The 12977-nt window shown below is 42.5% G+C and overlaps 1 protein-coding gene across 1 annotated transcript in view; it reads left to right on the top strand.

Moving 5' to 3' along the window:
• The first annotated feature begins 1160 nt into the window (after positions 1-1160).
• The window catches only part of LOC106810001 (guanylate cyclase 32E-like), a 17065-nt gene continuing 5248 nt past the window's right edge, over positions 1161-12977 (top strand). The window contains exons 1-2 of the mRNA XM_014813258.1: positions 1161-2395; positions 12217-12511. Of these exons, the coding sequence (XP_014668744.1) occupies positions 1973-2395; positions 12217-12511 (718 nt within the window). The 5' untranslated portion in view covers positions 1161-1972. The remainder of the gene's footprint in view (positions 2396-12216; positions 12512-12977) is intronic.

Here is a 12977-nt window from a genome sequence, read left to right as displayed (position 1 = left end):
GACACACACAGACACACACACACACACACACACACACACACACACACACACACACACACACACACACACACACACACACACACACACACACACACACCACACACACACACACACACACACACACACACACACACACACACACACACACACACACACACACATATATATATATATTTATATAATGTAACTCAACTTTATCAAATTCAATTGTATGGATATAAGTGTATAAAATCATTTTATCATTTTATACAATTTATTATAATAGTGTGGTCCGTATTTATACAAAGCCCATACATAACTACACTAAGTTCTGTGGTGCTTTCATCTCACATATATCACATGCAGTAATAAGTTATTTATGTTCATTGTTTGCTTCCTGCAGGGAATCTATTCTCGACCGCTTGAATTCACAGCGACGTGAATGGATGAGTACGTCACACTCGGCTTCTATTTTACACAGCTTAACCTGTGGTCCGTGGATGGGCTTCAGGGAGTCCGTAAACCAAGCGCATAAAAACGTTGTGTTTATGTACTTATGTGCATTTTTCTGGGGAGGGGTCCGTAGCTTTCACCAGATTCTCAATGGGGTCCATGACTCAAAAACGGTTAAGAACCACTGATATACAGTCATGTTAATATATAATCACACAAATCGGTTCAATGGTCCACAAATACCTTCTATCTCTTGGGTATAAACGACATATAACATACAAATAGATATAGATATAGGCATAAGTCGATATATATAGATATATAAATATTGATATAGACATAGAAGCAGATAGAGATAGAGATCGCGATAGAAGGTCTGTGGTCGCTCATGTTATCGCGCGTTGTAAATGAATAGCGCTTATAGACTTCCCGCGTGAGTAGCAGCCGCTGCAGGTTGTGCGGGTTGTGTGCAGAAGCAGGGGCGATAGTGGTGTCGGTGTGACCATGTAGCATCGCATCTGTTGACTGACGCATACATCGTTACTATGCAAACCCGCATTCATCCTCCTACGGCCGCACACACGATTAGTTAATTGATGCAACGTCATCTATGCAAGAACAGCTTATTCGATTCGAAAATAGGTCCGCGTACATCCGTGTGACAACTCTGACGCATGCGGGGCGAGGACGACATATTCTCTCTCGTTACAGTAGACGGCTGAGCGCTAGGGCGTAACTACAGAGGTCTGTTGATGTGGACGTAGGTGTAACTTGCTACCGCGTGCCGCGCGACTTCCAGCGGCCTCGGGAGTATAGAGGCCCATCACATGCCCAGCTGCCAAGGATACGCTCTCCGATTGCGTCTACGCACGCGTGATGTGCTTAGATATGTATACAAACACAAGTAACGCAGCTAGCAAACGCTATATATTTGCTTTCGTGATAATGCTGGACAGCCGACTTGCAGTCTGGCCGGATATCTCGCGGAACATGCAGTGCGACGTGATGTCATGTTAGCATCTTTGCCGAGACAACGTTAGCGGATACACGTAGTGCCTCAGCGTGCCGCTTACTAGTAGTTTGCAGCTTCTACGCATGTCAGTCTGTCATCGCGTCTGAGTCCTCGAATCTTGCACGCGCCGACCGCGTTATCAATCAAATTGGGCGGAACCTTTCGTACACGTCCGAATATATAAGCGACGCGTGTGTCGGACGGTTAGGATATACCAGCGTCGCAACATGCGCGATAATTGCTAGGTGTGAGCGTCTGTGTATATACACGTGCACGTGCTTCATGTGCGGCAGACGATAGCCGACCGAACGTCATGACAGTCACGTCTGTTGCCTAAGACCGTCGCTAGCAGCTCGATCACGACAACGATATTACTGACACATCTATGCAACGATATAACTGATATCACGCGGAGCAACGTCGACGAGAAAGAGAAGAAGACATCGCTGACAGAAGCCGGTACTAGCGCGCGTGTATGCGGATTGGATGTGCACATCCCTTGTCGGTTAGCTAGTCGCCATCTCGAACATGCACCGCGTGGACACGAGGAAAGAGTGTTGCTCACTCTCTACGTCGCACAGATGCCGACTGATGGTGCAGCTGTTCGTAATGGCCTTGAGTCTGGCAGACTTGTCGCATGCCGAAATCTTCAGGCTCGGCTACATCACGGGGAACTACGCGTCACCCGAACACCCGATGTACACGAAGCCCGGTCAGTCCATTAGTGGTGCTCTCTCGCTAGCCGTCAGCGAAATCAACTCAGATCGTGACATTCTGCCAAACGACATCTTAGAGTTTGTCGTAGGCGAGACGCACGGGGATAGTTTGCTCAGTTTGAAACAAACTGCTAGGCTATGGACTGACGATGTCTCAGCGTACATCGGCCCGCAGGAGACGTGCTTTAGTGAAGCGAATCTAGCAGCAGCCTTCAATATTCCTATGATATCCCATGTAAGTATGACCAAAGGTACTATTTGTATACGAGCTGTGTTATAAATATCATATTTGTATGCCCGAGACCACTGATTTCTAATAAGTGTACTTTTACACTAATTAGAAGTGTAAGTGTAAGTGTAGGTTTTCACAGTGAGCTGTGCAAAGAACAAATCCATGCCGTACGAGGTCAAGTTTATTTTTGTTTGTTATTGCCAATTATAGGGTTATGATTATGGTTAATTATACGTAATTAAGGGTTAGAGCTGTGGTGGTGGTGGTGGTGATCATAATGGCGATGATGATGATGATGATGATGATGATGATGATGATGATGATGATGATGATGATGATGATGATGATGACATATGTACAGAGATCCTAATTTAGGTTTGATCTCGTTCTACATTATATGAAATACTAAGGGAGATTCGCCATTTTGAGCATCTATTCTGTAACTAGCCGTAGTAATGTTGACTACAACTACGAATTGTTTACATTGCACACGGCTACCATTTCGCTCGAAGCGGATATGCGACAGCGGAACAGTCAACAGCGTATAGCGCCGGACCATTACCCTCCCAATTCTCTGAATGTAGGCCACATCCGTCATAAATCTTCCTTATATGTCGAAAGCGGCCCACGGCTACCACATGGAATGCCTACACGCCCGCACAACGGGATGACGCATCCTTTTACTTGTTTGGATAGTAGTACCCTGCCCTTGGACTCCTCACACACGTAATGGGTGGTCAGGCGAGTCGGGTATATGAACGTCGTATGATGCTGAGCAGTAGGCGTTTGTTAGCTCGGGCAAACACGGCGGAGTGCTTCCTACCCATATTATGTCACGAATTCATACAAAACCATGAAAACGCTAATTGATATAATCTTGTTTGAGTTGAAAGTAAGCAAGAATGTCGGCGTATGAGCACCGAGGTGATACAAATTTCAATGTTCAATCATAATAGCTGCAACCGTTGCTATGCAACCTCCGCGTAACCTCGTTGAACGCGCTGTTGAGCAATCATAGCTAGTTAATTACAACCGCCAGAAGTTCGTGATTGACATTTGTCTAGAAGTGCGACTAAGCATGTAGCGCGTAACCACGCACACTACGTATGCATATATATATATATATATATGCGCACACGTCCACGCGCGCAAAGAGACACGCGCGTACGCATACGTCTACACGGGCGCGCATGGGCATGCACTTCTGAACCTAGATACTAACGCGTTAGTGTTCGGTAACAAGTTGTAAGGCCAATAAATAATATAAACGGATTTATAGTAGCTATAGTGCACGAATTCTAACCGATCATTGGAATTATTAATGTAGCAATTAATTGACATATCCTTTTATTGCCTATATCTATTGTCCTATATAAATGTTTATAGACTGCAATCATCCGACAACCAATAATGTACTTCAAAGGCACGCGCTAGATTGCCCGTTAGAATTGGTCTAGTGGAAATTATTGGCTGGTACGAATGAATATGATGTGGCCTTAGGTTAACAAAATAGAATCGAGGAATATGATATGCGAGAAAAAAGTGTATGCGTCTAGCACGAATGCATTATTCCTGTCTAACGATAACAGTATATGAACCCGGAACGTGGTCAAACATTAGAACCCAATCACGATATACTTTCTAACGCGTTGCGTCGACGTATCTCTGCTGACTAGTGGACGAGCGAGACTCGCAAACACGTAAGGGTCACTCTTGTTTGCAAACATATACAATCACACGTGGAAAACTTTCAGTCATCGCGTATCCAAGGCCAATAACCCACCTCACACAAGAATGAACAATTCAATAAGACCGATTTAATTCATAAGAATAACAACAAGAATGATGAATAAGAATAAAAATGTGCATTTTGTAGCAACACCCAATTTATTTCAATAAGATTCAATTCCATACACCAATTTAAATCATAAGTATGAAAATTCGAATAATGAATAACAATGAGAAGGAATATTTTGTATCAACAACTAATTCACTTCAATAACAATGACTTCAATAAGACAAATTCAATTCATAAGAATGACAATAACAAGAATGATCAATGTGCATTCTGTCAACAACCGATTGCTCTGCGTTTTCCAACTTTCAGGTCCCGGCTCAATAACGACATGGCATCAATCTATTCTCCGTTTATAAACACACGCTGGACAAATATCAGGAGTAACTAAATCTCTACAACTTGTTTTTATTAAACAGTACCAATTTGTTCAACAATAATGTGTTTTTATTCATTCCTGCAAATATGTATAATACCGCGACGCATGTGTCAGCTAAAAAGCTAAATATCAATTAGAATGCCATCACCAATCATTTCCCGCGCAATTAAATCTCGTAGTTTATCGCCTTCGCATATTAGCCGTCCAGTGAATGGTTTACACGGGCATTCGCTGTTTTTGTCCGTTATTAATTTATTTCCGAGTGCCTACGCGTTCCTACTATAATTCGTTTGGCTCTGGAAATCGCAAATGGGTGTCAGTAGGTATGCATAGTTTATGGGTTTGATATGTCTATCGAGGTGGAGCTCAAGTTTATAGATTAATTTTTCTTGATTTTCAAAATAACTCAAAAGAGAGCTTCTCCTCACCGCGCGGGTTTGACAATTTTCTTGTTTTTCGACAGTCTGAACTACACGGCCTGCCGATAAAAGGCAGTAGCACAAAAACAAACCCGTATTGCTCAACAAAAACTGGCTAAATCGTTAAAACTCCATGTGAACTATCTACGCACACCGTGAAACACAACGCCCTTCATTATCCTCATATCTCACGCTAAGCTTTGACATAGATAAAATTCTACTTCGACGTATTATAACAGGTTTGCGATCTCCTAGCAACAAAATCAAATTGTACGACTCAAAAAGAAACAAGCGTGCAGCCCGCAAAACGTCTACCTCCTACCAAATGTCCGCAAAAAAAGGAAACCGCAGTTTTGTCTCATTCTTTCAGCTAATAATAGTTCTTACAGTTCTTCTACACGACTTCTATGTGTGTGGTGCGAAATTCGCGTCTAAAATAGCATCACGAAAATGTTCCTAGCGCTCTTCGACCGATAACTTTGGCGCTGTGGCTAAAGAATACCCTCCCACGCCAAGGATACCACACACTTTCTAACATGCTAAATGAAACCAACATCGCCACAAAATCCCTACACTGTACACCCCAGACGTGAGCTCGCTATACACAAACATATCACAAAGACGCTCACTTAGCTCTTCGTAAAGCTCTAGACAAACATAGACCACTAGCTGTAACCAAAACCTTCCACATATTTTCTGACATGCCCATGCCTGGCCGAACTCACACTAAGAGCAACTTTCGGTTTAATAACAATCACTAGCTACAAATATAATGCAGGGCAATAGGATCACATGGGAAGATGGCACCTTGGCTTGTTTGCGTAACTTGTTTGTGGACATGTTACAAATCGGTTTTACTCCTTTACCGAGGACTACCCCGCTCTAATTTTATGAGATTTTTGCTGCCTGGCGCCATGCATGGATTAAGTTAGAGGATGCAGATCATAATATAGATCATCGCTGAACTATTTTGACTCAAAACGTGATATAAGCAAACAAGCAGTGCACGTTTTACCGTAGATTGCTACTTAATCTCGTACTATAAGCACAACGGTACTTATGCGATTCGATGATCACCCCCACCCTTCTGCACCTAACCCATAGAAATACAGAACAGATAGAGGTCGTGGTAGATTTATCTCATCGACGCCCTCCAGCCGCGTGGGACTGAACCTGGGTATCAAAATCTCAGGCTGAATAAATAAATAATTTGCTCTTGAAAGGCTTAATTACAGCGTAGACTTAACCGTCAACACCAGTTTGCGTGGTCCGCCACATTCCCTATGTCACTTATTTCATATCAGAAGAGATGCTTGGTCCTAGTGAAACAGTCAATACTAATGACTATAGCAGAGTGGTTATATTAATTGATCCCAGTTGACTTGGATAGATTTCGTCTGTGTCGTACCCGTACAAATGTTTCTAATGCGTTTAATGGTTTCGAAAAGTAGTCGCGTTCCGTTAGTATTGTACTGTGAAAAGGTTGGGTTGTTTTCTCCGCTCGGCATCGTAGAATCGTAGAGTTGTAAATTTGTTGATCTCCGCTCCTCCGTGACTCAAAAATTACGCGACGCGTGACGAAATCGGACGTACCCATTCCCGGGCGGAGCTGTTTTAGCTCGTTCGTCATCTTTAATTAAATATCTTCATTACGCACTATGGTGAGTTTGTACCGTAATATGCCTCTGCTGGCAAGGATAATAACACGCCGAATGCGGCTTCCCTAAATTGCAACATTCGAGGTCATACTTTAGAAGCGGCTAGGCGTCTCACCTTTCTCATCGCTAGGCTATATCATACGTCTCTTCTTTCGACGCGTTGAGTCACCGTCACGCCGTAGAATGAAATTCGAATACCACGCTAGCTATAACTACGAAATTTCGCGCGCTGCTCGGTAATTCGCGAGCTATTTTACTGTTAATAAATTATTTCCGAATTTGTGGCTATGTATACAATGATTAAGATGTAGCTACCCTAGGTATCGTCGCCGTGTTAGTCTTCTTCTTCTTCTGCTCCTCGACCTTGCTCTGCGCGGGCTCTGGAGGCTGTCGAGCTTGGAGGACATCATGACGACATGGCTGCCGCTTTATCGGGTGGGAGAGCGTCGGGTCCGGAGATGGCTGCTTCTCCATTTTCTTCCTCCCTCGCTCTTCTTCTCTGTCTCTCTTTCTTCATCATCTGGGGGATCAGCGTAGCGAATGCAGATCTTTGCATCCTTTACCAATTATTTTACTGTGAAAAGGTTGGGTTGTTTTCTCCGCTCCGGCATCGTAGAATCGTAGAGTTGTAAAGTTGTTGATATCCGCTCCGGCATCGTAGCAGCGTCGAGTTAGCAAAAGGTAGCAACGAGTAAAGACGATCCAGTCGCAGAATTTGTTGTTGAAGACTGACTTCATTAGTAAACACGATACAAATATATATATATACACTACGGCGACCTAGGCACTCAAGCCTAGGCCCTGTGTCTCGTCTTCGTCCTCTACATCTTGATAGGAAAGTCCGTACTCACTTCTTCTACTTCTACTTCTATACTGGACAGTCCGTAAGGAATAAGCGTCCAAGGAGTGCGCGAAAACTCCAGGTACACGTGAGAGATTTGCATGGAATATTTTTTAAATGTAGGCAGTAATGTGTTCCAGAGATCGAGGCTTCTCTGGGCCAGGCACTCATTACTGGGTGCGACTAGCATACGGCAATAGGCTGTTGCGAGCTGTTGTAGTTGCCCAGCCGGAGATGCGTTTCACTTCCTCGAGGTGGCTTAACAACGATGCTGCCTGACTCAATGTTTTGCCAGAGGGACCCAGTGAATTGCTGTGCTGTTGGACTAGTGAGTAGTGACCCCGGTAGCAGATTCCAGCTTCTGATTGTTCTAGAAAAGAAGCTGAACCTGTACCCATCTGTCCGGGTTCTGATGTTGTTGTATGTAAGCCGGTGTGTGCCGCGGCATATGCTGGTGCTTTTGGTGAGGAAAGATGGAATGTCGACTGCTGCCTGTCCGTTGATTATTTTCCAGAATAGGGTCTGCCGGTTGACAAACCTGCGTTCCTGAAAGGAGGGCCATTGTAGGTCTGCGATCATTTGTGTAACACTCTTAGTTTGCTGGTAATTTCCCGTTACGAAGCGCGCTGCTCGTCTCTGCACTTTCTCACGTACGTCTCCTGGGTAGGTAACTTTTGTCCGTATCTATTTATATGTTTCCGAAAACCGCCCGGCGACATTTCCATCCGACCCTCGGCCAATCACCGTCTGGGTCTATGGGGTTAGGATGCGCGCGGTGGGTTACATTACAATAACAACAATAACTTGCTAGGGTTAGAAGTTTAGACAACTAGTCGCAAAGCCCTAATTAGCCCGCAGCCCTACGATACAACATTAGCATTCCCCGTGTCTTGCGTTGTATGCTTTCAATCGTTAGATGATATTTATTCTTACTCGATCGCTCGAGCTTACATATTTCCGGCCATGATGCGTGTGCTTAATAGGGGATAGGGCTTGACAGAGCTTATATTCAGATATCTGTATTCACATGGGAGTTGGCCAATTACTATTGGTCAATCTAATTAGAGTATCCGACACATAGGCGCAATCTGGCAGTATATTGAAAGAATCTGTGACCATAATGGTCGCAGACGTTTCGCGAACATTGCTAAATAAGCTCGTTCATAATTCAGTAGTATTTTAGTATCCGGCGCACGGATCTTATGGAGGCACTTATATCATGCACAAAGGGCGTCCATATTTTGCGCATATGAGCATTAATAAATACTATATTAAGAAGCGTTCTTTTAATATGCGTCTGTTGATATACACATTAATTAAAAACGTCGACCTTTATTAATACTTGTATGCAGCTTTGGGCTCGGCGAGTATGCAATACCGGGAATGATTCCTCTGAAGCCGGCAAAATATTATACAAACCTATAGTAGGCGGTATACATGCAGCAACAGCTTTCCTGTGTTAATGAGCGCATTGACTCGCTGGTCAACTAATATTGCCTGTATGTGGTGTGCCCTCGTTGAAGCCTTAACAGACTTGACCAGCATTAGGATAATATACACGAATCTCTAGTAGTTCTATTAATCATGATCATTGGTAACAGAATTTCTTGCGTAAACATTCTGTACAATTGTTGATTTGAGTTTTGTTGTTTAGGCTGGCAGAATTGAATACTACAGGAGCTAAGAGCCATAACTCAGATGAATTGTGCACTTTTTGACAAAAACATGAAAATAGGCACACAGGTAGTTTAAGATATGTACATTCGTATGAGATCGGGTACCCATCTCCATCGAAATGGTATCGGGCCGCCATCTTGAATTTTAAAATGGCCGCCATTAAAATCCATTATCCATCTTGGTGTCTAAACCAACATTATTGGGGTCAGGGAATCCATTTCTATCATAAGCAGCATCCCTAGATGGCTGAATTAAAGATGACCAACATGCTGAAACTACTCAGTAATCCAAGTCATTCACGTTTGACAAGATCACATGATGGCAGGTTAATGAGCATCTCCACTGATTTGGCTAATACTGTTTGAGACCGGGACCATGGGGGAACAAGTTGTATGTCCTCCTCAGGAGACCAGCTGACTTTGGACACAAAGGTTGTGATAAATAAAGATTTAGCTGTTGAAGACTTGGGGAAAACGACTGAACAACATATTAAACATATATACCTCTCAGTAACATTGTGAGAAATAAATTGTTTCACTTTTCAGTACACCTTCTCTACAGCAAAAATAAAAAAGTAAGGCGCAATTTGCATCACTGAAAACAAGCTGTAGTCTTTTGGCAAGACTCCACGCTACATGCTAGGCCAGACAAGGAAACACTGACAATACCTTTGAACATGAGAATCAGGCATGTCCTCCATCCCTTTCTAATATGAGCGATGATGACAAGGAACAAAAGCTGAGACCAGGGGGCAGTCGGACATTTGAGAAATATGCCCAGCAATTAAGTATTCATTTCATACATCACCACTCAACTGGATACTGTCAGTAGAGTTGACATTGTATGGGATAGGTAGGCCTATATTGCCGATAGCCACAAGCAATCAACAAGATAACGCAGAATGCATGGCGGAATCACGCAGAGGCAAAGAGTTCTGCCAGGAGCTTTCTGTTCCAGCAAATCGGACAGGTTTCTTCAAAAGAACAAACAAGAGCTGTCTCATTATTTGTCAAAAAGTGTAAGGTCAACCGACGCTGGTCGAAACGCACTCATCAGCACACAAAATCAAACAGTCGTGAACGCAGATCAGATTGCCCTGAGTGATCACCTCGCCTGCCTTCAGCCATGCACACATGAGGAGGCAGACCTACAGATATTACTACATGTAGCACATTGTGTAAAATAGATAAAGGGCTATTCAGACAGTAAATACTGATGTGGCTGTCCTGGCTGTAGGCTATTTTCACGCTCTGGAAATTGATGAGGTGTGGGTCAGCTTTAGTGTTATATGCTATGAGTTGGTGCATTGTGGTTGCAAGAAACGCTGTAAATGCCAAATGGATGTCGTTCATCAAGTCTTCCGTACACTGAGCTATATGTAACTGAAAGCGAGCATGTAGTAGTGGCATCTGAAAAGTATGAACAGTGATTGGGACCATATTTTTTAATGGGTTTACACAAATCATGAATCTTTTCTATGATGGAAAAAGCTGAAATATATGATAAATAATGTCATTCGAATAATTTTTTCGGCCTCCATCACTTCTCTTTATTTTTCTTTAGTTTCATTTCTTTAAATTTATCAGCTTTGTTAACTAATTTGTTGAACCAATATAATACCTTTAAAATGTAATATTGTCAAGTGTAAAAAAAGTGATTGAATTGAATTGAATAATGGATTTGAATGTGGCCATTTTGAAATTGAAGATGGCGAACACCGAGCGATAATGATTTCGATTGCAATGATCGAGCTCCTTAACCCCGATAATATTGGTTTAGACACCGAAATAAAGTTAGCTGAAGATGAAGGATAATCGATTTTGATAACGGCCATTTTAGAATTCAAGATGGCGCCCAGACACCATGTCGATGGAGATGGGTACCCGATCTCATATGAATGTACATATCTTAAACTACCTATACGTTTCAATTTTCATACTTTTGTCAAAAGGTGCACAATTATATCCTTTATGCTCTCCGTCTCAGACGGAATCCTCGCCACTTATTAGCCGTCAGAACTTGCGCGGATAAGCCGAATCCATCCTGGTCCAAGCGGTACCGAATCCATCCTGGATTTGACATTAACGTTTCCAAAAAGTTTTACTCTAACGCGATTAGAAACACAGCATTACCCAATAAAAGGTTATATGCGATCATGTCTGAAACGTGATTCAAATCCGTTAGTGACAACTGACATTATTGCGAGAAAGTTGACAGCTATAAGTTATAGCGCACTGGATAGCATCATAAGTGAGTGGCGTGGGCTAGCAAGCAGACTGATGGGTAATCCACTAACAACGTACGGTGGTAGACATGCTGAATCGACCCGTAGGTCTGGTTTCACCTGTGTATGTTTACAGCTTAATAAGGAAATCAGTTTACCGTAGTAGCATTCGTCTGTGGTGCAACTCATGTTTCGGTTCGACGTTCAGGTTTAACTTAGGTTCAGGTTTAACTGTTTATTCTACACAAGAGCCTCTTACGTGTCGAATATTGATATACCGGTTATGTGCATAGTTGGCATATTTATTCAATTATTTCACAAACAGTTGGACGTCGATTAGTTGATTTTTCACTTTATTAATAGTTACCACGAACCAATACGGAATTACACAATAAAAGTTTGCACGATTGACTCCTTTTCCGCGTTTCATCGATATATATATATATATATATATATATATATATATATATATACAATAGTTTCCCTGTACGGAGAGTATGTGAATACTAGGTGTGACGCCCTAGCTTGTCTATAACTAGATCATTATTATTATATCATCCTCTCTTGAATTTTACAAACGCACAGCCACGTGTACCTGTGCGACTGGACCCTATTGATATCTGCATGTGTTTATTATACTTAAAAGCGTGAAACGCTTTTACTATCCACGAGCACGTTTAATTTTAGTAACACGTTTAACCTTCTTCATGAATAAAAGATACAGTAACGTTTTATTTGATTAATATTAAATTGTTATATTTATAAATTTGTTAAGTTTTGTTATTAATTTAAATTTCGTTAATATTTTGATCTCTCTTTCTCGCTTCCTAGTTTTGCTTGGAGCCGGAAGTATCTGACAAGGGCCGGTTTCCAACATTCGCAAGAACGCGACCGCAAGCCTCTGATGCCGTTACGTCAGTATTAAAGCAGTTCAACTGGAACAGTGTGTACATTCTGCATAGTGCGAACGAATATTTCACCCTCGTCGCCAGATCAGTGCAGAAGCATCTGCACGCGAACCACATAACGGTGAACGGAATCAAAACCTGGGAAGCGAAATACTTCCACGGTTTTACGGCAAATCCTTTCATACCACTGATCGATGAATCATACGCTGAAACTAGAAGTAAGTACACAAAAGATATGTGTAATGATTTAGATATACACGTAGCGGTAATATTTATGTAACAATTTGTAATTTTTCGCATGTAATTGAGCAGATTTTCCATCCGGTGCAAACGTGTAAACGCGATTGCGTATCGTGGCGTTGTACGTCAAAAAATTGATGGATATATTTGCGAGCCAGGTATATACATTACATTTGTGGTATTCTTCACAAATGCATACACACACACACACACACACACACACACACACGCGCGCGCGCGCGCACACCCACACACACGCGCACACACCCACACACACACGCGCGCGCACATACATGCATACACACACACACACACACACACACAGACACACACACACACACACACACACACACACACACACACACACACACACACTACACACTAACTACGTAGTATACTCTACTACGTACTAATAAGTACTTAACTACCACACTAACTGCGGCG

The sequence above is a fragment of the Priapulus caudatus genome, unplaced genomic scaffold, assembly GCF_000485595.1.
Source record: "Priapulus caudatus unplaced genomic scaffold, Priapulus_caudatus-5.0.1 Scaffold15, whole genome shotgun sequence".
Lineage (NCBI taxonomy): Eukaryota > Metazoa > Priapulida > Priapulimorpha > Priapulimorphida > Priapulidae > Priapulus > Priapulus caudatus.
Note: the sequence above shows the minus strand (reverse complement) of the source record. Positions and strands in the feature narration are given on the sequence as shown.